Source organism: Tetrao urogallus, assembly GCF_951394365.1.
Source record: "Tetrao urogallus genome assembly, chromosome: 5".
NCBI lineage: Eukaryota > Metazoa > Chordata > Aves > Galliformes > Phasianidae > Tetrao > Tetrao urogallus.
In genome coordinates, this window is record NC_136818.1 from 25,850,243 (window position 1) to 25,878,182 (window position 27,940).

Sequence of the window (27,940 nt, forward strand, 5' to 3'; positions counted from 1 at the left end):
GCGATGGCCAATGGGGTGGTGATAGGGGGTGGTGGGGCTAGGGTGGCTTTGTGGGGCAGGTTTGTGGGGCAGTGGACCTTGCCCTCTCAAGGTGCTCACCAGCAAGCATTACTCTCCAGCCTGCGGCTCTCCACTGTGCATGAACCCAGCAGCACGCTGGTAGTGCTGGAGTGGGGGCACTCGGAGCCCCCCATCGGGGTGCAGATCGTCGACTACCTCCTCCGCCAGGAGAAAGTGACAGACAGGATGGACCACTCCAAGGTGGAGACTGGTGAGTGGGTCTTACTGCAGGGAGGGTGGGATGGAGATGTTGGAGGACAATCTCTAGCTCCCTGTTTGCAAGGGAGTGCTGCAAAGTATTCCTTATCCCATAGGAAAGTAGCCCCTCCCTCCTTGCCATGACAGTGAGCCTTGCAGGGGGCCCACAGATGGTAGGGAAAAGCAGTGGGTTTGTCTGCACACCAAACTCATGTGTGAGCTTTGCTCTGCCTTTGCAGCCTGGTGGTGGGCATAGCCCTGGGGACGCCAGTGTTATCATCTGTGGCATGTCCTCTTTGCTCCCCCTAGAGACGGTGCTAAGCTTTGTGGATGACATCATCTCTGGTGCCAAGTCCCCCTGCGCCATGCCAGCCCAGGTGCCTGACAGGCTCTCCTCCACCATCTCCCTCATCATCCGCTGCCTGGAGCCCGACACCATCTACATGTGAGTCATCTCCTCCATGTGAGCCTCCCTCACTTCATGTGAGGGCCCAGAACCTGCAGCTTCACTGCTGTCCTTCTGGCCAGGTTCACCCTCTGGGGAGTCGATAACACGGGGAGACGCTCCAGGTCCAGTGATGTGACGGTCAAGACGCCCTGCCCTGTGGTGGATGATGTCAAAGCTCAAGGTGAGCCACTGACCTGTGCTGACCTGAGGCTTCATGTGTGCCTACACAACTGGAAAGCAGCCTCATTGTTCATGGGCATGGAGACTTGGTGGGGATTTGGATGTGGGTTGGAAAAGCTACGCATAGGGTACATATGTATCCTGTGCCTGGGCATAGGATTGAGCGTCCACAGGGTGATGCTTGGGACCAGTGACAGGGAGCTCTCCTGACTGTTATGTCTCTGCACATAGCTCCTGTCCTGGCTGCGATGCCTCCTTCACCCCAGACAAACACAGATGCACTCTGTGCTGCTGAGAAGATGGATGAAGGGGAAGGAACTCAAGACATGTTGAGAATGGGTGGAGAAATAGCTGAGGAAAATCTTGCTTGACCTGCTCAGAAAGGAGCTGATAGCATAAGTGGTGTCTGAAGAAATCCCAGTTGTGTTCCTTCTTCTAGATAAATGGCATTTTACTAACAGTACCTGATGTCACCAACCATTTCTCTTCCTAATTGGGTCAAACTATGAGAACCTAAACTGGATTGATTAGTCCAGCTGAGCCTGGGGAATGACATCTACTCTGTTGTTCCTCCACTGCCTTGATATGACATTAATCATACCCCAGGGGACAAATCTTGGCTCCAGTAAATGCCACAGAGGATTTGTCTCTTGGCTTCACTAGAGCTGAGCATTATCCTGGTGGACTTTGTTCTTTGCACCCCACTGAATACCCCTTGTTCTTCTGCCCAGAAATTGCAGACAAGATCTACAACCTCTTCAATGGCTATACCAGTGGCAAGGAGCAGCAAACAGCCTACAACACCCTGCTGGACCTTGGCTCCCCCAGCCTGCACCGTGTTCTTTACCACTACAACCAGCACTACGAGAGCTTTGGGGAGTTCACCTGGCGCTGTGAGGATGAGCTGGGACCCAGGTAGGCTCAGAAAGCAGTCCTGTGTGTAGGTTTAGGATTTGGCCATCTCCCTTGAAGGTCATAAATGTAGTAGGACTAGGTGGTGGAAAATCAGTCAGCCCATCATACTCTGCCACCCTACCAGGTCTACACTGACCCTGGAGTTTGGCCTAGTCCCTTCATGCTAAGCTCCACCAGCACTGCTTCAGGTGGCTCTGGCCCATCCAGCTCCAGGGTGTAGAGATGCCCTCCCACTCCCTGCCTGTGGAGTCAAACAAATGTTCCCATCTCCTCCAGCATCTTGTCTTTGAGCAATTTCCTAGTAATATGGGTTTTTCCAGAAAGCTTAGCAAGTTGGGCTGTGAAGTTATGTGGGATGCAGTGATGTTTTGTAGTATCTGGCCTCCAAAGAACTGGACTCTTGAGTCTGGCTAGTAGTCAGGATTACTTCAAATGTACATCAGCAACAGTTCCTATCTACAAAATGCACAGTCCTCTGAGTGCCCTCCTCTGGACAGCTCTTCTTTCTGCTGTATTGCTGTTTTCCAGCCCTGCTTCTCCAGATCACCACTTATAGATTTCTAGCAGAGGATCAGAGATCCCCTTTCCTCCACATAGAATTACAGAATCTTTTGAGTTGGAAGGGACTCTAAAAGGCCATCTGGTTCCAGTCTCCGCACTGAGCAGGGACACCCACGGCTCCTTCAGTGCTCAGAGTCCACCCAGCCTGACCTTGGCTGTCTGCAGGGATGGGGCACCACCATCTTTCTGGGCAGCCTGTGCCACTGCCTCACTGCTCTTACTATAAAAATAATTCTTCCTTATATCCAGCCTAAATCATCCCTCTTGAAACCACTTCCCTTGTCCTGTCACTACAGACTCTGCTAAAGAATCTGTCTCCTCTTTCTTACAGCCCTCCTTTAGATACTGACAAGCTGCTCTCAGGTCTCCCTGAAGCTTTCTCCTCCCCATGCTGCACAGCCTTAGCTCTCAGCCTGTCCTCAAAGGGGAGGTGTTCCATCCGTTGGGTCATTTTTGTGGCCCTCCTCTGAACAAGCTCCAATAGGTCCACATCATTTCTGTACTGAGGGCTTCACATGTGCACGCAGCACTCCAGGTGAGGCCTCACCAGCACAGAGCAGATGGGCAGGATCACTTCCTTTACCCTGCTTGCCATGCTGCTTTTGGTGCAGCCCAGGATCTGGGTGGCTTTCTGAGCTTTGTGGACACATTGCTGGCTCATGTCCACCTGCCATTCACCAGTACCCCCATGTTCTTTTCAGCACAGCTGTGCTCCATCCTTAAATCCCCCAGCTTGGTTTTGGGAGTTGCCATGACTCAGTGTAAGACCTTGCACTTGTGTTTGTTGAACCTCATAAAATCAAGGTTCATAATTTCTCCCTAAGGGGAGCCAGAAAAATTCAACAAATATCTGATCGTTCTCTTGCATGCAAGGTCTCTTAGGCACCTCTCCTAGTTCAGCTTTGCTAAGGTTTCCACCAGCACCTCATTCCCACAGCACTGTGAGACCAGCAGGCTTGGATTCATGTCTCACCTTTGTTTTGAGCCCAGCTGTGGTGGTGCAACTCTGTCCTCACTGCCATGTGTAAAATCTATCCCCAGTTTGCATGCACCATGACATCTGTTGTGGTGGTTTTTTTTGTGATGAGTGCATCAAATTCCTTAGTTTGGGAATCTGGATTTGTCACGTAGCCACAAGTATTGCCATCAGTGAGGAAACAAATGAACCCCAGCACGGGGTGGAAGCTGCATCTTCCAGCCCCATGTGGCAGTGAGGTTGGCATGGGATGACAAGAAATGCCACTGGATTATCTGAATATTATCATTTGCTGCATGAACCTATATGTCAAAGGGTGAATTCCACCCTCTGGAAATGCTCAGGATGGGATGACATGAGCTGCTGATGAATTGTTTGCAGTTTGCCCTGCTTGGAAAGATGTTCAAGCAGCTGCAGTCAGATCTGGTGATGACAAATCTTGGAAAGCAGGCCTCCTGTTTGATTGTCTGCAAGGGCAAAGCAGCCAGATTGGTGGTGACAGGACAAATCACTTGCAGATGATGTTATTTAGCCAGCAGAGAGTGTTTGTTTGAATGCTGCCGATGCTCCTTTGAAGCCATGGATCTGAACCCATGAGATTGGCTCTGCAATGTTCTTCCACCTCCATGCTGTCATGCCATCTTCTGGCTCTGCCTGCTTGGGGAACGCTCATACCTCTTCTTCAGGCTGGACCTCTGGAGGGTTTCAGCTACAGGAAAGCCAGTGTTAGCTTTGGCTGGGCCTGGGCTCATAGAATCAATCATAGACTGGCTTAGGTTGGAAGAGACCTTAAGGATCATGGAGCTCCAACCCCTGCCGTGGGCTGGTTGCCCTCCACCAATTCGGGCTGCCCTCCAGCCCAGCCTCGAGGGTCATCATCTTCTTCCAAGTGGCTCTGCCCTGGCTGGAAGTATAGTGTGGCTGCGGGTATTTCTATGTTCCCTGCATGTACCCTTGAGCTGTCAAGCCAGCACCAACACAGCTGTATGCTCTACAAGCAACTCTTGCTTATCCAAGCAAAAATGTGACAAAGAGCGTTATTTTCACCCTGCTATCATGATTTGTGTGTCTGCGACCTGCCCCATGCTGTGTGGATGCTGTTACAGCTACCGATGGAATGTCTTCTATCCTGACCCCATCAACTGATCTTAAGGCTGGCTGGAAAACTCCTTCCAGCCCTTGGATCGCTTCCATTTTCGTCTGGGTTTCCAGGCACATGTAATACTTGCCTGCAAGACACTTTATTTAGATCCATTACCTACACATTTGCCAGATTCCCTGGAGATTGCTGGAAGTGCTAGACAAGTTTAAGATGAACATAATGTTTTTTATCTGGACAAAATGTTGTTCTTGATAAGAGTGTTAGAAGTGCAGTTTCTAGAAGAAAACCATGAAAAGAAGAGAAAATAGTTTAGCTCATATTTGGCTTCCTCCACTGCTTCTTCCAACACAAGAGGTTGGACATTCAGCACTTCCCATTACCAGGATAATCCCACCCCAAAGCTGTGTTGCCCTAAGGGTGCTGCATGTCTTTCTTCTGTTGCACATGGATTCCTCCCCTCTCTCTCCACCACCTGACCTTGTCTCCTGGCTTTTTAGCTGGGCTGCACAGACAGCGTGGGTTGCCTGATGGCTCTTTACCAAATGCTACTGCTTGTTTTGCTCTCTGCAACTGGCAGATGCAAAATGTGCATTCCAAAAAAGTGGAGGGGGAGGGAGGTGCCACCACATCCCATTTTCTTTCAGAGCTTTTTGGAATTGAACTTACGTTGTATGCCTCAATATAGTCCTAGCTAGCATGCTGTCCTGTGAGACGCATTTCCTAAACCATTATTATGAACATTGTAAGTCATGTATCAGGAGTGTCATTGATTGTACTTACGTTTTATGATACCGCATCTTGTGGGGCTCATAACAGACCCCCACAAGCCAAACTAATACAGATAACAAGCATGAAATTGTGAATGCTTTTTTTCCCCTAACTCTCTACACTCAGCCTGCTGGTTCCTACTACTGTGCATTTCTTCTCCATCTCATCCTCTTTGGCACTTGACTGTGGGGGGGAAAATGATAATCCCAGCACATTGCCTATGCCATGCCCATGGAGATTATAGAATGGCTTGGATTGGAAGGGATCAAAGATCATCTAATTCCTAGATCTCCTTAGAGATGCTCTGCACTGAGCCACAAATGAGCAGTACAGCTCCCAGGTGCAGTGCAGGGGAAGGGTATGTGTGGTGTCCAGGCATGTCATGCTTTGTGACTTATGGCATTTCTCCCCACTGCCTGTTTGCTCCCACTTTCCTGCCCTGTGATTTGGGGTCCAATATCACAGAATCAGTAAGGATTGGGAAGACCAATAAGATCATCTAATCCAGCCATCAGCTCATGGTTGTTAAGGTTCTAACCCGTGTCCCTTAGTGTCATTTCTATGCATTTCTTGACCCCCCCCCCCCATGGATGGTGACCCCACCACCTCCCTGGCTGCCAATTCCAGTGCCTCACCACTTTTTATGAGAAGCTTTTCTTACCTCCTCTGTGGCAACTTAAGGCCCTCACCTCTTACTCTATCATTGTTACCCAGGAGCAGAGGCCAACCCCCACCTCACCCCGGCCTCCTTTCAGGCAGTTGGAGAAAGCAATGAGGTCCCCCCTGAGCTCCTCTTCTCCACACTGACCCATCCCATTCCCTCTGCTGTTCCTCATCAGACTTGTGCTCTAGATCTTTCAGAGCTCAGCTGCTCTTCTCCATTGCATCAATGGAGGTGATGCTGCTTGATTAATCGCTGACATCCTCTATGCTCCATTTCGCAAGGGGCATTAAACCCTCACCAAAGCTGAACTTGCATGGGTATGATGCAGAGTAGAAGAAGAACAGGACGTGGACAAAGTCACGGGCATCCCTAACCACTTTACTTTTCTCTGTTCCCGCTCTTCTCATCCCCTGCCCACCACCCCGTTGCCTCTCTGCAGGAAAGCCGGCCTCATTCTCTCGCAGCTGGGGGACCTGAGCAGCTGGTGCAATGGGCTCCTGCGGGAGCCCAAGATCAGCCTGCAGCGCTCGTCCCTCAAGTACCTGGCCTGCCGTTACAGCGAGATCAAGCCCTACGGGCTCAACTGGTCAGAGCTCAGCCGTGACCTCAAGAAGACGTGCGAGGAGCAGACTCTGAGCGTCCTCTACAATGACTATGGGGACAAGGACTACTGAGGGCCGCACGCTGGCCCTCCCGGGGTGGCTGTGGGGGTTTTATATATGGAGTGGGAGGGGGGGAGGGCATCTCTGGAGGTAAAAATTGGGACTGGGGAATGAAATGGCTGCTCTGTGCAGGACTGACTCAGTATTAGTTTCTTCTTCAACTTGGCCAACAGTCTTTCTAGGTAGGAGTCTTGTGGGACCCAGTTTTCTTGGTTCTTTTTCTTTGTTTTGCCAAGAGGTTCCTTAGCTGGTGGGTGTGGGTGCATGGCACAGGGAGGGCAGGCTGGAGGACGCAACCCTCTGCACCGTGTTATGTCCCTGCCCAGTCACAGGAGAAGCAAGTCAGGTTGAGATGCTAATGCTCATCATGGAGCAAAACAGTCACTGGGCATCCTAGAGGTTTTGTGGTTATTTTTCTAATTGTAAGGCATGAGGTGGGACCTGACTCAGTTCTGGTGCCACTGCAGGGCAGGGCTGGCCCTGGTGTCACCAGCCCAGGGGAGAGGAAAGAAGGTGGTGATAGGGAACCCAGCTCCTCAGGGTTCTTCTGTCATGGTGAAAGCCCACATCTGCTCAAAGATGCGAGTCCTCAAGGGCAAAGGCAAATTGGCCTCGGTGCCAGCAGCTATGTGGACATAATTTTTTGTTTGTTTGTTTGTATGTTTTTGTGTGGGATTGAACTCTTAGGAAATCAACTGAAAAACCCCTTCCATTTCATTATTTTTCAAACCCACCATAGTAAAGACTTAAAAGCAATGACGAAGTAGTGTTTAGGAGAACCCCAGCCAAGACAGCAGCATCCAGTTGGCATGAACAAGGCTGTTTTCTGCTATTTGCCGCTCTTGAGCCATGGAGCAGCCCAAGGTGGGCATAGTGAAAGGAGTGGGACATAGCATACCTGTCCTACAGGGCTGCTTGTCCTTTGTGTTCTGTCTTCAGGGGATGTTGCTTTCCATATTTAGGCTCACATCTGCATCTCTCACTAGCGACTTCGTTTTTTTCCTAACAAAAAAAAAGAAAAAATAAATAAATAAAATCAGAGAACTGGGGTTGTTCTGGGACACTGGGCTGTGCTTAGAGCAAACTGTTCTCCAGAACCCTTCTACCACTGCTGCTGTTGGATGAGGCACAAGGCTTCATTTTAGCTTCAGCTCCCAGCCTGCTTTGCAGAGGAGGCACCCCTGGATTTGTCGGCTGTGCATCTTTGATGTGGACAAGACAGGAACCCTGCTGTATTTTTTCTTTTTTCTTTTTTCTTATGATGCCTCTTCAGAGTGAGATTTCCTTTCCATTTTTCAGTCTTGGCAGGAGCAATCTTCAGCCTGTCTCTTTCCATTTCCCACCTCGTTCCGACTGCTACCTGCCCAGGAGGCGGCTGGAGTATTTGTGTGGTGTTGGATGGGAGCCACCAGCGCTGCCTGCTGGTGCTTGCACTGCAGCCAGCCAGACAGCACAGGAGCATCCTCCTGCAGGACCACCCTGCTCCATCCCTCCCTCCCCACTTACAGACCTCTCATTCAGTGCAGCACCTGGGAGTTGCTGTGAGCAGCCAGCAGCAGTCAGTATTACCTGGGCACCTGTGTGAAACCTGTGATGAATTCATCTAGCAGGGCTAGGTGGGCCAACACCTGCTTTTTGCAAGGAGAAAGTCAACCAGGACCTTTGGACCTCTTCTCCCACGTCTCCTTATATTTGGATGTGCCAGATGATGCCAAAAGCTTGGTGCTCAAAACAAGACTGTCTCTACATGTACTTGGGCAGGCGTCCCGTTTCCTTCCAGCCACTGGGAATCCTGACCAGGATGCTTTGGGTTGGTCTTTTTGCTTCTTCCAGCCGACACCAAGTCATCCTTTAACTTCAGCCAGACAGCTGACCAGGGATGGGCACAGGGCACAACATCCAGCACTTCGGAGCAAAGCTTCGGCCAGGGCTGCTCTGGCCCATACACAACTTGGTGGCTGGCCAAGTAATACTGCTTACATAGCTTTTATATGGAACACAGAAGGGTTTTCTCTTGGTAGCAGCGTCCTGTCTTTCACTGCTGATGAAATTCAGCAGTTGAGATGAGAACAGCACAGGAATGCTGCCAGGAAGACCCTGAGTACTTGCACCTTTCCTGTGGGCTTCTTCACCCAAAATTGATGATGGGGCACCATGGCTGTTTCCACTGTGTTCCTATTCCCCTACTTCAAAGCCCTTGTGTGGTCACTAAAAATTCTGCAGAACCATCATCCCTCTGGGTTGGGCTCTTCCCAGGTCGACCCTGATCTGGCCACTGACCCATGCCAAGGTGGGTTTTGCTCCATGGGCCTGACTGTCTCAGTGTTGCTGCCCATCTGTGCATTGCCCCTTTCTGTGATAACCCTGGCTTTCAGGAGGCTTTCTTCTCAGTTTCTCACCCTGTCTCAGCAACTTAGAGATTTGTCTGAATTAGCATTCTCTTGTCCAAATCCCTGAGTTGACTCAAGAGCTCAACTCAAACACCAGCTACGTGCCACCATGTCTCAGACCAAGAGGGGTGCGTTCACCCCATAGCCACAGACCATTCCTTGAGGAGATGTGTGGGGACAGCCCCAGGTGTGCCATACCTGCGAGCTGATGTCCTTCCCCATCTGCCAAAAGGTCCTGCCCATGGCTCTGTGCAGTATTTCCTCTGCTGGACCTCTGCCTCTTGCTGTGCTGCTGAAGAGGATGGTTTTTGTCCCTTTCCTATTCTCCCTCACTCCTCTGCTCTCTCTCCTTGATTTATTTCTGAGTTAACGAGTGATCATTCACCTGAGAAGAACCTCTGGGCCATTTTCTTTTCTCTGCTATGCCCCTTCCCCCATACTAGTCTTACTACCTTTTACTTGTCGTGCCGTTATTTAACATATGAAGATGGTTTGGTCCTTTTATTTCAGAAGATGGCTACAATTCATGTTCCTTGATGTTATATTAAAACTCTAATGTGACGTTTTACTACTGTAGATTGAAAGTAGGGTGCTTTAGGGTGGGATAGCCACGGGGCAAGAAATGCAAGACCCTTACGGGTTACTTTAAAAAGGTTTTAAATGAAAACAACTACAAAAATCACTGTAGCACTATGTAAAACTCCAAATGATAATTCAACTGACTATTAAACGGAGCTGTTAGTAATCCGTGGCTCTGGCAAATGGGGGTGCTTGTTTATAGCTGTAGTCCTGTTGATGCAATCTGTTGGTGGTGGATGGAAACTCACAGCCTTTGAACTTGGTACCTCTTCCCACAAGTTTAGCTGTCTGCTCTGGGTAGCCAAGTACCAAAACACAGCTGGAACCACATCCCACACCTGCTACCTGCTCCATGGCCATGGGATGGCACAGATGCCTGCGGGCATTTGGGTTTTGGGAAGGATGGCATGCCTTCAGCCCGGGGCTCTCAGTCCTTGTTTTGGAAACCTCCATGAATGCTGGGAATTTGGGAGCAGAGTCTCAAATTAACCTGTTTTTATTCAGCTATAATGTGAATTGATGGCACTATCTGGCGGCCAACCACCCCTGGGAACTTTGGGCTCCATTTGGCAGACTTTTGACAGAGGTCCAGCAGTGTGAAGAACACCGACTGCCTACAGGTGATTTGAAAATCAGTGCCTGAGCAGATACAGCAGGTAATAAGGATGCCTTGGTAGTCTTGTGTAGTGTGATTTTTGTTCTCACTGCTCATGACCATACAGCATGCCCGTAGTTGGCCCCTTCACCAAGATTAGAGTATTTTCCCACCAGCTCTGCTAAGTATCATGGAACAACTTAATTTTTTTCTCTCTTCCCACTGCTAAATTGCAGGAAAATATGTTAAAAATACACCCAATGCTTTCCTCCTGCTATTTTCCACACAGCTAAGTGCTGTGGCAGCCACTGCACTATAACTTGTGGAAGAGGAGGAGAAGGAGGTTGGTGATGAGGTGGAGGAAGAGCAGAGGGGCCACGTGTTTCCAGGGTGTGTGGTTGCAAGTGTGAGCAGTCCAATGTGCCCGTGTCGTCACACCTTCAAAGAACCATCCCATCTAGCAATTGGCAACCCTGTCCATGGCAGGGGGGTTGGAACTAGGTGATCTTTAATATCCCCTCCAACCTCAGCCATTCTATAGTCTACAAACTATTCAACCATAGAACCATGGAATGGCTTGGTTTGGAAATGCTGTCTCCTAAAGGGTTTGAAAGCAAGGGGCTAAATTCACTCCAAAAATGGCAAAGTGAGCTGGAAGGGATGCACCACCAGCTGAAGCTAAACAGCAGCTTTAGGCCCTGGAGAAGGGGTAGGCAGAGCCCAACCTTGTTCCTGATAGCGTTCCCCAGATCCCGAGCAGCAAACAGATGTGTTATGAGGGTTGCTGTTGGCCATCCTGGAAAAGGAGTTGCTAGAAGGGGTTTCTTAATTAGAGAGTGGGCATGAATGACATTGCAGCACAGGAGCCCTCGTACAGGATATCATGTCCCCATGCTCCCAGGATCTGTTTCATTTCTTAATGCCGTGCAGACTTCTTGAACAGTGCAATTGCTGTCAAAGCTTTCCCAAATCTAGTCTGCACAGTTGGAAGCACCACTATCCTTATTGAACTGTGTAACCTTTGTCTTGGGAATGCAGAGGCCTCTTGCTCTAAAGTTTGGTACTTAGTGATGAGGGGATGAGATGAGAAACTAGCTCTTCACTTGGCTACTGTCCTGGATATTATTCTGAGTGCAAAACCTATACCTGGAATCCTGGTTGCTTGGTTGCTACCTCCACGCTGGAGGCTGCAGAGCCTTGTAATGCCCTGTTCTCTGTAGGAGTTCCAGTCCTTCCTGATCTTTCCACTCGCTCAGCCATGACTCACCTTCTCCACCGTCTGCAAGGCAGACATGGCAGAGGAAAGACAAACAGCTCCCAGCACAGATTTGGGCTGATCAAATCCTGCCATGTGAAGTTGGGGTTCTTAGGGCAGGTGAGTGTAGGAGCCAGGATGCAGAGAAGGGGACACTGGCCACCAACTGGTGTCCTCTGCCTTGGGGACATGGGGTGTTCGTGGGCTTTGGAGTCTTCCATGGGACAGGGATCATCTGGTACTGTGGCATCAGTTCATTTTGGTCCCTGTGTCCTTATACCTGGGTGCCACAGTGAGGTTGCCCACTTAATGCAGGGCTTTTTTGTGCATGTATACAAGGAATAGCTGGTAGAAAGGAAAGAATGAGAGGGAGGGAGGGAGGGAGGGAGGGGACGGAGGGAGGGAAGGAAGAGAAGGGGGAATGGGGGGAGAGAGGAGGGAACGGAAGGGAAGGGAGGGAGGAAGGAAGGAAGGGAGGAAGAGAGGGAAGGATGAAAGAAAGGAAGGGAAGGGAAGAACAAGAGAAGAGAAGCAGAAGAGGTAATTAGAGTGCTTCCCCAAATGTTTACATGCCCAACCGTCTTCCCCTCCCAGCCCAGACCAACTTCAGTTGAAGCAAGGAAGCAGGAGAGGTGAAGGATGAGAAGATTATTTATTTTTCATAGATTTTTATAAAAAATAATTATCAAATACAAAAAAATAAAAATAGCAGCAGCCTCCATTGTGAATAAAACCCTAAAGGGGACACAAACCACTCAGTGTTGCTATAGAAGAACAATATTTTGGTACGTAGAAGCTATCCATTCATGAGAAGCACAAATCTCCCCCAGCCAAGCCAGCACCTTGCCCACCAGTCTTTATGCCCACGGTGATCAGGGATGGGTCATGCCCAAGACAACAATTTTAATTAAAAAAAAAAAAAAAAAGTCAAATGTTGGCATCTAAACACATAGGTGCCCAAGTAGAGATGATATTGAGCAGGTGGCAAGATACCAGGGCATGAAATTCTCCTATCTATCTCTGTGGGTCACCTGCACTCCATGTGTGTGTGGCTACCATGGCCCCATGGCCAGCAGTTCCCCAAGGTGTCCCTCAGCCCTGCTATGTCTGTGATGGGGTAGGCTGGGACACCAAGGCAGGAGGAGGCTGGCTGTGGGGTGAGAGATAGGGAAAAGGCTCAGAGGAGGTCACAGCATCTCCTGCCTGGGACTGCTGGGATATCCAGGTGCCTCTGCCCCCTGCTCCTTTCCTTCAGCCAAATGTAATTCCTGACAATGTAGGCTGCAGGAAGGATGCTAGCAAAAAGCCAAAGGATGCCTTGACAATCCCCAGTCTCTCCACACCGTGTCACCCTCTCTCCATCGCTTGGTGCCAGACAAACCCTGGTTTGGAGCCTGGCTCCACTGGCTCAGCTTGTGCTCTGGGGATGTAGTGGAGCAGATGTGGGGCTCCCAGCCACAGAATGGGGTTGCAGAGCTCCTGGACACAGATGGGTTTCTATGCTCTTGCTCCATGGTCCATTCTCTGCTCTTTCCAACACTTTTGTCTTTGTAGCATAAAACCAGCAGTGACAGCTGAGCCAGTACCTTCCCTACCCTCTGTATCTATGGGGCTGTGTCCAGACTCTAAGCCTGTGGAATCAGCCCTGGGAGCCAAAGTTTTTTGCTGGGCTCTTTCGAGGCTAGAAGCAAATTTGAAGGTTTTCACTTGGTCTCTACAGAAGGAAATGACCCAAGAAAGGCTGTACTGGGCATGCAGTGCAAAGGGCCACAGAGATGGCAGTAAAGAAAAGCTCAGTGGGAGATGGTACTCAAAGAATCCTGATGAGTCACTGGGGTTCTCCCCTCCCTGTGCTACAGGGCCTGTTCTCCTCCAAGATCTGCTGACTGCACTGTTGAAGCTCGTGTTTGGAGATAGGGGAAAGAAAAGGAGGACCCCTTCAGCCTCCTTCATTGCAGAGCATCACAGTTATTCTGGCTTGCCCATCACATCCTTCATCTACCTGGGTCTCAACAGCCAAGGCAAGTCCAGGGCACAACATCCCTTTTCAACCTCAAAATCCTACTCCAGGACCAGAGCAAAGCAAAGCTCCAGTGAATCCCAAGGGCAACACCTGCCATCAGCAGATACTGAGAGTACCTTGAGGTCCTGGCCTCCACGCCATCCACCAGGAACTCCCTCCTAGTTGACTGGGATGTTTGGCTTCTCTCTTTGTCGTCCTTCCAGCTCTTGCTCCGCAAACGAGGGGAAATTCCCTGCTCTTCCTGCCCTGACCTGCACTTTTCCCAATGGTTTGTACTTCACAGCAGCGTGGGTGTGTGACAAAGGGTATCCTTTCTCAGCTTCATCAAGAGCAAAGAAAATATAATATATAATACTTTATATATATTATATATATATATATATGTATATATATATATAATTAAGTTTAAATATTTGCAGAGATCACAACTACCTCGACCTTGCTAAAAGAAGCCTGTACAGCAGAGGGAGGGGAGTGAATAGTGACAAAATCCAGAGCAAAAACGCTGCACCAGGACACATGTCTGCAGCCGCATCCAGGCTCCTGGTGCCGGACCCCGCGCGGAGCCCCTTGGGCTGGACCCGAAGTCCCCGGCAGGAGCCTATGGGGATGGGGATGGGACCACCTGGCCTCCTTTTCCACAGCCACCAGCTACTTGGCGGCCTCCACTGCCATCCTCCTGTCTGGCTCATCCTTGTGCCTCCTGCCCCGGCACCCTGCTGCCTCCTTTGGTGTCCCTTCACTCCTCCGGCACTCGCCTGACTGATAGAGGCCCTCCATGCCCCCTCTACTGGTTCTCCTCAGCCGCCGGGTCGCGGCAAGTACACTCGTCCTGGTCACAGTCGGCAGCGAATGGGATCACCTGCAATGACGCAAAGGAGATGTTAGCCCAGATCGAGCCTCCGCTCTGAGATTCCTTGCCCACCTCCATAGTATTTCTCCATCTTGGTATGGGCAGGCTTTGGGCTGAAGGTGGTGTAGAGGAGACCACCAGGCTTCACCATCGCTGAGAAACAGCTCCGCTGTGGGGTGTCCCAAGCTGTGCCCCATGGCTGGGCTTTGTTCTTAGTGTTTTCCTCTTTAGCAATTCGCATTTCAAATTTTGCCATCACAGGTGAGCTTGGGTCTTGTGCCCCAAACATTAGGGGGAAATGCCCGATGGGCATTAGCCATTTGGACTAGGGGAGACATGTCTAGATTTCAGTTTTACTTTGACCCACGTTGTCTATGTCTGAGCCCATGGTCCTGTCCTTCCAGCTGTTCCTGGTTCTCCAGGCTCAGCCATAGGTGTGGCCTTCCACCTCCTGGAGGAACTCAGCACCTCCTACCCACAGCAACCTCCATATTGCCTGGTGTAGGAACCAAGTTATATGCCTACAGTTCTTGTATGCAACAGATAAAGAAAACCCAGGCAGGCTGGATGCAGCGTGGTCAGGAATGGTCTTCGGCAGGAGAGGCAGTGGGTCCATCTATGGTCATCCACATGCATGAGAGAAGGTTGACTACATCAACTGTATCCAGCCAAGCAAGCTTATGTCACCTCAGCCAATGACAGCAGAGCAGGGTGGAAGGGCACCAGCAGAATATCTGGCTCCTGGTCAACAGATGCCCAGCAGTGGGCCATGGGAGTTGAGGTAACCAGTTCCTATGGAGACTTTATGCAAACCAGGCTCAGAGCCTGGAGTTTTTCTAACTGTGGGAGCATATCTGATTTTTGGCAGCCAGTGAGAGGCTGGAGAATTTGGTGTGTTCCGTCCTTAACAGAGAAACACAAGAGGCTCGTGCTGCTGGAGAGCTGCCTGTGGGGCACACAAACTAGGCTGTGTCTCCTTGGGACTGCCTGTCCTTTATTTTGGCCAGAGATCCAGATGCCTCAACTCCAAGAGCCATGCCCTGCTCTGAGATGTGCTATCAGTGTGGAGGTTTCACTCATCACCTGGCTGTAAAGCCTCTTCTCTCCTATCTCAAGTGGATCTTCCCAGGATTTCATTTTTACCTTACTCTGTGTGTGCGTGTGATGAAAGGAAAAATGATTCAAGCTCCACAACATAGATGAGAAGATCCAAATTCACATATTTTTGCACTGAGAAATTCTCTCATGCCCTATGGTTTGTTTTGCTGCTGGATATGTTTAGGAAGGATGGACTGTGAGTGCTGGGTAGCAGGTTAGGTGGGAGGGGTGATTGTGGGAGACAGAAGAGGGTCTGCACAACTCTAATGCCAAGTTTCTCCCTATATGCTATCTCTCTTTTTTTTTTTTTTCCCCTCCCAAGGAGAACTGGGAAAGGCAACTCATAGCAGATGCCAATGGACCATGCCAAAATGCCAAATTCTCTTGAGATCACTCAATTTTACAACAAGGTGACTTCTGACTCACCATGACTAGCGCTACATCCTATGGAAGGCATGTATTTGGGACTTATTTCCCAAATTGAGAGGGAATCCTGTGAGCCTCAGCAGGAGCTGGGTTGAGCTCTCTGTCCCTCTGGCATGGGTCCAAACCTCACTGTAAACAGTGGAATGATGTCTATCAGCTTCAGCTGGTTTTGGTTTAAAATCATGGGTTTGTTGATGGGAGAATTCTGTTGCAGGCCTGGTTCCACAGCCAGCAAAGCACGGCTGATGGTGACCACTTAATCCCAAATGCCCATACTGTGGAGAATGCTGACTTACCTTCCTGGAGGACAGCGTGGAGGAGCAGCAGTCACCCCCATCATACTGGCAGTATGCCCGGTTGTTGATGGTGTCACACCAGCCATCTGCTAGGAAGGGCTAGAGAAACGAGTTGTTGCTGAAAGGGTTATTCAAAGGTGCAAAGTTCCCCCCAGGAGCAGAAATCCCATGTCCTCAGCAAGCCCTCTGTACACTGCTCTCATGCAATGGAACTGCAATGCAGCTGTGCATGTTCACAGCCTGAGAAGGGCTCTGTAAGAGGCTGACCCAGCTCTTCTCTCCATCGCCACTCTTCCCACCAGAAACCCTTCTTCTAATGGGCTTGGCTCTGAAGTTGAGCTTGGTGACTTGACTTGGGCAGCTAAGAGCAGAGAGGCAGTTAGGATCAATAGAGCATCCTGCAAGAGGATCAATTTTAGGAAAACAGACACTTTATTTCCCTTGGACTAGGGAGTCCAAGGTCAGGAGTGCCCCAAAAGTTCTTGTGCCCAAGCCAAGAATCGACGAGCACTGGTGGCAAGGACTAAGCCTTTACCAGAAGGCTCTTGGTCTAACTCTGACGTCAGAGGACATGTCCCTACAGTACTCTAGACTCTAGAGGCAGCTCTAGCCCTCTCTACAGCACACAGCTCCACCAAACTTTGCTAGGCTGTACTACAAGCCTATTTATCCAGTGGTCAGATGGGAAAAAGAGATCTCGAAGCACTTACTCCCTGTGGTCAAAATCAAACTCTGGCTTGAGTAGAGAAGGCATTAACCCTTCTGATAATGAGAAATACTGGCAACACGGCCACCTTCTAGCTTCAGACTTGGCCATCTTCATTTTCATCTCTCTGCTTCATGGCTCCATATGGTTGAGTAGTGGGGGACTTTCACTGAGTGGCACAGCCCAGTGCCCTTTGCTGCCCTGCTGTGAGTCACCATGGGGTCTCCCTGATCTGCTGGAAATGTGCAGAGCCTGTCTTTGTGCAGCTCAAACTAGTGCCCCAACATTAACAAGCCTTCCATACTTTCATCTGTACTGTGGAAGCAGAAAGCTATTCCAGCAGAATAGCTTTCTGACCAGAAACATAAAACGGCACGAACAGCCATTCAGAAATCCACTTAATTTTTTTTTGTCTGGCTACATGAGTCATCTGATTAGAGAAGAGAAACAAGTAACTGGGGCTGAGCAGCAGCCAGCTGGGCCTGAGAAACAATGCCGCACAACTGGTGCAACCCAGCAGCATGCATGGGGAGTGCTTGCAAAGAGCTGTCAGAAGCCATAGCCGAAGTTTATTTAGCACAGATCCACATCAGCACCGCCAAGCAACAATGGGATGTGCTAACAGAATGGAGAGGCCATTCATTATCTGGGTGATTAGCAATGAAATATTTCTCCTGCTCTGCACTGGCAGCTACTGGCTGAACAACTGTGGCCATCCTCCTGCTGTCATCAGAAGAGGCTCCTGGTAGAAACCTGGCCATCTCTTTGCTCAGGAAAGCAGCCAGACCCATTTCAGTGGGTCTAGTGGTCCCAAATGTTAACTCAGAGGACTTCAGGGTGCAGTTTCACGAACACAAAAAGGTAAACACTTCCAACAAAGATCCCCAGTAGCTCTTAAAGAATGGCGAGTAGAAGTCTCTGGTGAGCTGGGGCTGGCAGGTGCAGGATGCAGGCAGGGGACTGGCCGCTGTTGGGGACGTGCTCTGGGCATGATTTTCTTTCATGGTGGAGTTATTCCTTGAGCTTCACTCCATGTTTCATGACTCACTGGCAAAACAACACCCACTGCTTCTGTAGTTTCCATCTAATTACCGCAGAGGATTGCTGGTCCCAGCTGCGCAGGTCTGAAACGATTTCCAGATCATGCTTTGTGTGCAAGGTGGGGGAGGACAGAGGCAGGGACAGGATGGGCAAGGAGACGCTCTCACTTTCTCTCTATAACTATTAGGGCTAATTGTCCCCTTTCCTCTATCCTCCAGAATGCATACCCCACCCCAAACAAATATAGGCTCCTATGGCAACACATGTTGGGGAAACTTAACAGCTCATGCTCCAAATTACATTGGAAAAACATATGAGGGGAAAATAAGAAATGACTAATTGGACTGGAGACTCCTGAGAGCCAGGAGTATGGGTTGGGGACACTGGCCCCGTTCCTCGCAGCACCAGGACAGGTTCAGCCTCACTGCTTACAGGACAGTGGCAGATCAAGGAGAGCAACCAGAGTTGGTCTGATGAGGAGCTGCTGCAGCTCTCATTGGATCTCTGATGGAGATGCCATGAATCCTGCTGCTTTGCCAAAGAGCCTCCAGATAGCTCCCATTTTTACAAGCAGAGAGAGCGAACTGTAGTGCTCCCCTTGGCTTCCCTTGGTCCATGCTTGCATTAGTCTCATCACGGTCTTGCAAGAGTCTAGAGAAGAACACAGACAGTGCAACCAAGTATGAGCAGGTGATTTGAGAGAGAAAGCCACCTATGGATGGTACCAGCCCACATTTATGCTGTGTGGCTCTGCAGAAAAATACACCAGCATGGGGCAAAGAGAGGCTGGACTGTGCCAAGGTCTCCAGGAAGACTTGGAAGTGTGTTAGAACATGATGGGGAGCTGTAGGGCCAGGCTGCATGCCACCAAGAGCTGGGCTTTGTCATCCATCTTGAGTCTTGGCAGAAACATCACCAGGGCATGTGTTAGCATGCGGAGAATGGCACCTGGCACCACAGAGCCAGGCAATGCGCTGCCCTAATAAAAATAGTAACTGTGCACCAAGTGTTTTGCTCACAGCATTTTCTTTCACCCTTGTAGTGTCCTCAGAGTAGGAGCTGAGGCTGCTGGCTCTGTCCCTGCAGATGAACCAGACCAGACAATATGGGAGCATGGGGCCACCTCCTTTGTTCTTGTCCCAAAGTCATCAGCTAGGTGGATGGGGTCCAGATGCTTTTCTTCAATCTTATATGTAGGTTGATTCACTGTGAAAGAGCTTGGAAGGGTGTGACAGGAACAGCGGTGAGCAAGGCAGCCAGAGAGGCTGGGTTTGGGGAAGGCAGCAAAGCAGAACGGATAAACCACAGATGCCATCAGTATTGCACATATTTTGGTGCTGCGTCATGGGCACTTGGTGAACAGCATTTCTCAGAAATGCAGGCCTTGCTCTGGTTGAGCAGACCTGAAGGCCCAGTACCTATCTACTGGCAATGACCCATTCCAGATGCTTCAGAGAAAGGTGGAAAAAAGAAAAAAAATGCAATGTGCACCTGGCCAATTACGTACTGAACAGCTCTTCTGTACTGCTGTGGAAAATGCTTGCGATTTCCATCTGCCTACAGCTAGAGAAAGACCAGATCCTAGTTTCAGAATTCAGCCTCCGTAAGCAAAATATTTCCTCCCAGCCTCTAGGATGCTGTGCAGGTTCTGTGCTTTGCAGCCACACTGATTCCATGTAAGGAGGGCATGAAGACTTGTGCTTTTACCAAGCCATCAAACCTCTTGCTGTCTTTGTATCCTTTCCTTTGGGAAACAGTATTTTGATGGACTTCAGACCCTCCGCATTCTGGGATGGCCACGTTTTACCCTGCAGGTGCCTTTGTTCTTCTCAGCTGTAGCTCTCACAGCAGCCACAGAAGAGCAGGGAGGCACCATTCTGGCATGGGCAACAGGCAGAGACCAGCCTTGGAGATGTCATTGCCAAGCTCCATGGGAAGACTGGAGATCAAAGGGAGATGGTGCAGTAAAGGAAGCAGGGTCGTGGCTGGGTGATAACCTCTGCAGGGACATGCCTCTACTTGCTGTGCACTTGGTTTTCCAGGAGCATCAACATGTGCTCAGCACCAGACAAAAGAAAGCAGTGACTCTCACCTTGCACAGGTGGAAACCAGTTGGTGGTTGATGAGTGTCAGCCCAAAGCCAGGCTGATGGCCACAGGACATTGAGCTGTTCTGGAGTTGGAGGCAGGGGTCACCTCCATGCCTTTCCTTCTTTGCCACCCCCAGGAAAGCTCTGCTATTCCAGGAGGTCTCAAGGAGGACACAAAGAGTGCCCAAAGCCCTGTTAAAAGCCAGGTTTACTCAACCCTCCATGCATCCACCACCCCATGGTCTTCATTTGTGTCCCTGGAAAACCCCTCATGGAAAAGTCCTTGTCCCATCCCTTCAGCACCAGTCCAAAGCACTGTTTCCCTATAGAGAAAGCAGGCTGCTCTCCATCTCTCCAGCCACAGCCACTGTTAGAGGGATGCTACAGCACACTGTCCCCAGGATGCATCCCCTTCCTTGCTGCTGCTGGTGGGGCAAGGAGCCCGGCAATTCTTGGCTCTCCAGCTTGCCCAGGGAAGTTGACGGGGAATGCAGACTGTGGGAGGAAATGACAATGTTCATTGTTTGGATTGAATATTTTTCTTGGCCCTCTCTCTATTGCAGCGTGCCTTTTATTTCATTATTTTTTCTCCCCCCTCCCTGACACCCCGAGCATGCTGACTCTCCCTCTCTCCTTCCTGAGGCTCTCTGGCACGCAAGGAGGAAATCAGGTCTGAAAAACACAGAGAGGGACAGAGAGGGAACAGGGCTGGCATCTGGTCAAGAAGATTTTTGGGATGCCTCGCTGCCCTGAGCCACTCTGAACAGCAAGTGAGTGCTGCCCAGCTGCTGCGCCCAGGAGAAGAGACCTTGAGGGAAAAGAGCTAAAGAAATTTGGCCGGAAGCACCTGAGACCAAGTGTCTGGGAGAAGATGAAAGAGGAATAAATTCCTGCAGCCCTAGTGTTTTGTCCACTATTTCTGTGTCACCTGGTTTCTGTCCTCCGAGCCATTTCTGTGCACCTTTTAGAACCACAGAATCATTAAGGTTGGAGAAGACTTCTAAATCCCCAAGTGAACACCAGTCCATCCCTCCAGGCCCACTGCCCACATCCCTCAATGCCACATCTTCATGGTTCTTAAGTACCTGCAGGGATGGTGACTCCACCACCTCCCTGAGCAGCCTATTCCACTGCATCACCACTCCTGAGAATAAATTTTTGCTAATTGTTGCCCTAGGAGCCACATGCCCCAAGGATGGCTTGGAAGTGAAATGAAGAAGCATCAGTTGTTTCTGAGCTTGCTGGTGTTCCCAAGCCACTCATTATCAATCACATCTTCTCAGGTTCTCCAGGTGTCCCCTTAGCCTTGTCCCTTGTACATCCTGATCTCACTGCTCAGAGGTCACAGAAGGAGGAATAACCCAAAGGCAGGAAAGAACAAGCAAGGGGCAGTGCAGGGAAATGCCACATGCAGACAGCACTCCTGGCAAGCCCGAGGGTCTTCGAGGGGTGTCCTCAGGGCTCCCCATCCCATTGGCCTGCCATCCTGCCCCCAGCACCATGCCCACTGCTGGCAGAGCCATCGCCTGCCAAGCCCTTCGTGCAAAGTATGTTGCAGGATAGGACGGGTTATGGAAAACAAGCCCTGAAAACCACAAGGGCCTCCTGACCCACTTGTATCTGGTTTCTGCCAAGTTCTTGTTACAGATCTTAAACAGAAAGAAAAACAATGTACAAGGGATGAAGGAGCTGAAGGGGAATATTCGTGTTGGAAGAGCAGTTGGCTGGGCTGCGCCCAGGGATGTTTGTTTATTGTCAAATGCAACTCAGTGATTTTGATTTCAGCGGGTGCCTCCAGTGGTTTCCCACTCCTGTCTGCGTCCCCAGCTGCATGATGGCAATGTCTGAGAGAAGGAGGCAGCACTTGGGGCTCTGCAGCCTGTCCCTGGCATGGTGCTGCTGTGCGGTCTCTGGGTGCCCTTCCATTTGCTTTGCCTCTTAAGAAAACAAACTCCACCTGTATGCAGGGCAGGAAAAGCACACCTCAGGGGAATGCTGGAGGAGAAGCAATCTGTGCTAGGTCAGCCCACAGCCAGAGGTAAGCATCATGGAAATGTGCCCAGCGGGTATCTATAGACAGCTCCATCTCTAGAGGGCTGCCTGCCACCCAGGGCTTTCCCCTTTCAGGCCAGGGGCGGCGTCTAAGCCCACAATGACCACAAACTTCAGTTTAGTCACAAGGATTGCTTCACTACATTCTCTTGAGACATGGCACACACTGTCCTACATGGGAATGTGCCAGAGTCTTGGGCAACTTGTTAGGTGTGTGCTCACCTGGAGAACATGGCCCTGTGAGCTCTGGTGGAACACCTGAAGGAACAGTAGTCACCCTGCTTCTTGCAAAAGGATCTTCTCCACACTTTCAAAGCCAGGTGGCAGACAGAGGAAGAAGGCAGACTGGATAAAGGAGTCACAAAATGCTCTCATGGAGGGAGCATTAAGGTTGGAGTAGATTTCTAGGATTGCCACGGTCATCATGGTCTGATGGTCAACCCACCCCCACCATGCCCACTGACCACGTCCCTCAGTGCCACATCTCCACAGCTCTTGAACACCTCTAGGGATGGTGATTCCAACACCTCCCTGGGCTGCCTGTGAGAGTGAATTTAAATGGCCATGTTGAGATACCTGGCTGCTTTTCAGGGCAGCTGGGGCACCCCACTGCCCTATGGGCCAGGAGCACAGAAGAGGCCTCTTCCAGCATTATACTTCTGCCTGGTTCCCTGTGCTGAGCACAGTGTAACACAAGAGCCCCTGTGGTGTGGCAGCAAAATGTCTCATGGATGTGGGGAAGAGGCAGCCACCCGCTGAGCGGCCCCATTTTGCTCAGGGTCCCATCCTATCCCCCATTGCATCAAGTTACAGTGGGACCCTGATTTTAGGTGAGACTTCCCCGTCTTTATTGTACATGCTGTCAGAGGGGTTAACTGTGGCTACCAAATGCTGGACACAAGCCATGGAGGTGCCAAGGGAGGGTTTTGCGCACAGCACTGAGAAGAGCAGAGGACCCATGTTGCAGGCAACAGACCCATTGGGTCCCAGCTACCTGTTGAGTCACGAGAGGCGAGAACAGCCTGCAGCCACAAACACGCCTCCATCCCTAACTCATAATTTCCACTGCAATTACTCAGGAAAACCACAAAAGAGAGAACAGCTTAGCATTTTACGATCGTGATAACATGATCGGCAGCGCACGCAAGGGCAGCAAGACCTTGTCCTCATGGAGAAAAGACCTGCAAAATCCCTGACAGCTCGCGCCAGCCACAGCCTCCTGCCATGGGCTGCTATCACCCGTGGTGGCCTCGTGCCGATGTCCCTGGCTGTCCCCCAGCAGGATTGCTCAGAGCCCAGCCAGGAGGCCTTAGGCAGGGCAGGCAGAGCCTGGGAGCTCAGGCCAGCTCCAGAACCCCAGGTGTTCCCCACTGAGAAGGCAAAAAGGGTGCCTACACCTGCTACAGTTAACCCTTCGCTATCTGTGCAAGTGGAAATGGTGCAGAAGGGCTTGGCTGCCCATGTCTGCTTGATCACCGTAAGAGCAGCCTGCATTTTTCTTCAGGATGGTGGTCTTACTCCATCCTGTGAATATGACGGTGATAAAAGAGGTGGGCTTTTCCACCTGAACCACCGTGTTCTTCTCCAGCAGTGAGGGTAAGGAGAGTGCAGAGCTGGCGGACTGGAGACTGCTTTGCTTTCCCAGGTGTGACAAGCACTAGCTACCCTCATGCATGGACTCACACAGTACCAGGTCAGCAATGAGGACAAGTGGTTTGCCTCCTCCTCCTCCCAGCCCCAAGCCCCCTCCCCTCTCCGTCCAGTGCTGCCATCTGTTTTCCTACGGATGGAAGGGGATGAGATGTTCCGCTGGCCCTTGAGAGGCAAACCGTCTCGGTGCTAACTTGTATTCCTGATGGGCTTTTGGAAGGGTTCACATCACTCCCTCTTTCCTTGAACTACGTGCCTCCACACGGAGGGGATGGGGAACTTGGCGCAGAGCAGCGAGAGACAGGAGGCAGATGGATGGCCAGATTAATGGAAAGGGAAGGGAGGTGGGGAGAGGAGTGAGAGGGATGAGCAGGCAGGCTGGTCTGCTGCCAGCAGAGGAGAGAGATGAGCGAGAATCTCACTGATGCCATTACTCGGTGACTTGAAATTTCCAGCAAGAGGTTGGCGAGGTGGGGCTGGGTTGGTCAAAGCTGGGCTTGGCTGCTGCTCACTGTGCCTTAGCCTGAAGAGGACCCTGTGGGGAGGGACCGTGCCAGCAGCTAGGAGCACTGCACTTCTCCTGAATAGGGCTGCACCCTGAACGAGGCGGCCAGATGAAAGCAATTCCTCATCCAGTGCACTCAGTAAGAGACAACAGCATCTCCAAAGGGTGACTCAGAGGGGACCTGGAGAGGCCACTGGAATGGCGTGGAGAGCAGAGGCTGGGCTCCAAAAGAGATGCCTCCAGTGAGGGATTACTGTTAGATAGGGAGGAATCTGGGCCTAAGACATCCCACACAGCTGGCAAGTCGAGCTGAAACACACCAAACCCAGGAGGAGCTCCAAAAGCAGAAGATTCCTTGAGCAGGCAGATGAAGAAGATAAGGGAATGAGCGGGGGATGTCATGCAGCAAGGCCACGTTATGGGTTGTATTCCATCCATACCCTACTCTCACTGCTTGGCATCTCCACAGCCCACAAGAGATCGGCTCCCAAGTGACATGGACTGCAAGATCACCCAGGGAGATGCAGGCAGGAGAGGAAGGGGAGTAGGGGGTGAGAGTGCAAGAGAGCACAGATGTGATGGAAACCAAGTTTGGGGCACTTCCTTTGGTCAGAGAAGTGGACTGGTAACACTTCTCATCTTCCCAGTGCCTAGCAGCCCTCTGAGCAATACCTTCAGGGAAGAGTTGTGGCAATATAATGTCTACTATAAAGCATGTATTAAAAGATTGGCTTATCAGTCCAACAAAAAGAGTAATCAAAGACATGAGAAAGGAGGAGAGCAGGGAGGAGGCGGCTGTGAGCTGTTTCTGAAAGGAAAGCATCAGGGCAAAGAAAACAACCCAAAGGATGAATCTTCATTAGTATTGCAGTAAGTGACTGTGACCTTAAAAACAGGCCTGGCTGATGAAATTGCTAACAAGGAGGAAGGCATTGTTCCACAGAGCAGGATCAGGATATCTGACAAAGAGATGACCTCAGGACTAGGGAAAGAAACAGGATGACATTCACTTGTGTAAAATTGAAGGGCAAGCTCTTGTGCTGATAGTAAAACATCTGCTGTTAGCTTGGAGCTCATCAGTTGGAAACAAAGAATGCAGAGAAAGATCTGGGTGTACTTGCTGACCTCAGATCTCTCTGAGCTGCCAGACTGATGTAACTGCAGAAATGACAGATATGTTCCTGGGTCTTATCAAAAGAGATTTACACATAGGCTTTGTGCAGGGTTTTGGTGAGACTGCAGCTGGGAGAGCATGTACTGCTCGGTCATTTCTACAGGAAATTGAAAGCAGAAAAGGTGTAGAAAAGTATATGATAGTAATGGCAAGAGTAGACTACCTGCTTTTAGGGCACTGCATCCAGGAACAGAAAGAGTTGGTGTTGACCATGAGCATGCTTAGGTGGCTAATGAGAAGACAGAGAGCACTGCTATGAGACACTGGGATTTTAGAGTCAGTGCCTCTCTCTCACACACACAAACAAGCTAGCATTTTTCCATCATCCCTTATGGGATCTCACACTCAAGATGCAGACCCAAGGTGAGCCACAAAACCTTCCTGCATCAAATATACTGCCCTGGAGCTGAGCTTTAGGAGGCATGGAGCTCCCAAGGCACTGGATCCACCATTGAGCTCTGGTACTCAACCATCCAACTCCTTTCTAACACACAGCAGCCTATTACCATACAGATTACAGGAGCGAGACGCAAGCCACCAGGTTTGGTAGATAACTGCTGCACGTCCTGCCAAGCACATTTCCTCCCTGGGGACATGTCCACCGCAGCATCGAGGCCACACGGTCACACACGGTCACACGTACTGCCCTTTATTCCACCCTTCAGCTGACAAAGAGCTGAGCTAGGCAGAACTAGTGAACAAAACCCGATCATTTGCATTGAAATGAGTTCATTAAAAAAAAAAAAATCAGCAAAACCCAAAGCTATTTTTGGTGTGTAGACTTCATTTACATTTTCCTTTTTGGTAGAAATCCCAAATTTTCAGCAGACAACATTCCAAAATTCCCTCTTCACCCTCCGCCCTCCCCCTTTTATTTTTTTTTACCCTCAATCATAATAACAAATCGTGCTCGACAAAGACTGCCTATTTTTCATTTCCTCTGTGAACCGACTCCAGGCTGCCTATGATTTTCTCTTGCCGGGTAATTATTCAAAACCAAATGAGTGGCTAACCAATTTCTGCAAGGAATTCTTTGTCTGCAGATTCTTGGGGAGCGGTTTGTTTTGCACACACGACGCTGGAAATCCTCCTTGTTTTGGTTGGACGCGTGAGTCACACAGGGCTTTTCTGGACCAGTATTACTCTAGAACTGCAGTTCTGGTTAAGGAAATATTCAGGCATGGAGTCAGCACGCGCTTTTTGGGGATACCCCTTGCCAGTGAAATCCTTTTGCTAGAATTTTCTTCCCAGGTTGGCCGAGAGGAGTGCGAGGAAGGAAACGCGGCACGAAGCCCTGGACCCATTTTGTGGCCACGCAGCGCGTTGCAGCTCACCCCCAGCATTGCCCCGGCCACACGCTCCGAATGAATGCCAAAACACTGAAACACCAGCAGACCTTTTCCATGCCAACCCATCGCAGACCTCATGTGGTCATAAAGACCCCACGTCCGCGCTACCCAGCTGCACCGCAGGGCTGGAGCTGTCCCATGTGCTGGGAAAGGGAGCTTACCTCACACGACTGGATGCAGTGGATGGCAGAGGGGTCTGGGTACCATTGCAGCCTGCCCGTGCATACGATGTGCTGCGGAGGAGGGAGAAAAGAGTCGTTAGAGAGATGGTGGAGGGAGGACACAAGCACGCTCCCTGAGGTGTAGGGTCTCTTGTGGAACTCCACAAAGCAGAGCAATGCAATCAGCCCTAGGACCTTCCTGCATCTCTGCCCAGAGGAAACCTTTCGGAATTTATTGAGCCCAAGCTTCGCCCACAAACCAGACAACACTGCTCAAAGCAGAGCCTTGATAAGAGATAGATGCATGTGTTATGTATATATATGAACTCCCAGGAGAGGAAAAGGAGAGATGGCAAGGATCACCAGAATCTGGATTTGGCTGGCAGCACTACACATGGTAGGCAGCAGCCAAGCTGGGAAGTAGCCATCCAGGACCACAACAGATGGGGTCCTCCATTCATCTCAACACACTGTGCTGCGTTTAGCAGCTTCCCACTTGCACCAGCCTCATGTCCCAGCCAGCTGTCCCTGGACACCAGCATCAATGCATCCTGTACAGCTCTAAGAGCTGTGTCCACAAGGGAGACACCTGGAAACTCAGCTCTCTGGACTTGGCTGGTCTGGATACACCAGCTTCACGCTCACCCACGCCGCAGAGGTATTTATGAGGTTTTAAGTCAGCAGCTGCAGCCAACTGGACATGAGAACTGAATGCAGAGGACTGAGTTTCATCTAACTGGAACACTTCGTCCCCATAATTCAGAAGGGGGCTGTTGGGAGCACGCATGATTATATGGGGGAAAAAAAGCCCCACCACACAGGCAATTTCCTCCTTGTAAAGCTCAAGCAGGCTTTGAAATCTGAGGCCCCATAAAATGACGGCTGGCCTATGAAAGTGTCCTAGGATGCCCTGCACAGCATGGCTGTTACATGGATGGACACGTCTTTCTTCCACCAACGTGGCTTCAGGCCTCTCAGCATGGGATGAGGCAGCTCTGCCTCAATCTGCTTTCATGGGGTGCTTTACTCCTGGGTTTGTACGTGATGGGAGGGATGAGGGAGCTGCAGGCTGTCTGGTGGCATCTCCATCCGCTTCCCATGTACTCCAGGGTAGTGACTGGTGGCCAGAGAGCAGGGTGGTAGTAGCACCCTTGCAAGTGGCAG

The 27,940-nt window shown here is 50.5% G+C and overlaps 2 protein-coding genes across 2 annotated transcripts in view; one reads left to right on the forward strand and one right to left on the reverse strand.

Annotated features, from left to right (window-relative positions):
• The window catches only part of ASTN1 (astrotactin 1), a gene marked incomplete at both ends in the record, with an annotated part of 38,634 nt that extends 32,088 nt beyond the window's left edge, over nt 1-6,546 (forward strand). Inside the window, 5 exons of the mRNA XM_079536469.1 lie at nt 120-271; nt 568-703; nt 787-887; nt 1,618-1,801; nt 6,312-6,546. Of these exons, the coding sequence (XP_079392595.1) occupies nt 120-271; nt 568-703; nt 787-887; nt 1,618-1,801; nt 6,312-6,546 (808 nt within the window). The remainder of the gene's footprint in view (nt 1-119; nt 272-567; nt 704-786; nt 888-1,617; nt 1,802-6,311) is intronic.
• A 7,617-nt stretch (nt 6,547-14,163) lies between these two features.
• The window catches only part of PAPPA2 (pappalysin 2), a gene marked incomplete at both ends in the record, with an annotated part of 71,787 nt that continues 58,010 nt past the window's right edge, over nt 14,164-27,940 (reverse strand). Inside the window, 3 exons of the mRNA XM_079536280.1 lie at nt 14,164-14,238; nt 16,050-16,148; nt 26,777-26,848. Coding sequence (XP_079392406.1) covers nt 14,164-14,238; nt 16,050-16,148; nt 26,777-26,848 — 246 coding nt within the window. The remainder of the gene's footprint in view (nt 14,239-16,049; nt 16,149-26,776; nt 26,849-27,940) is intronic.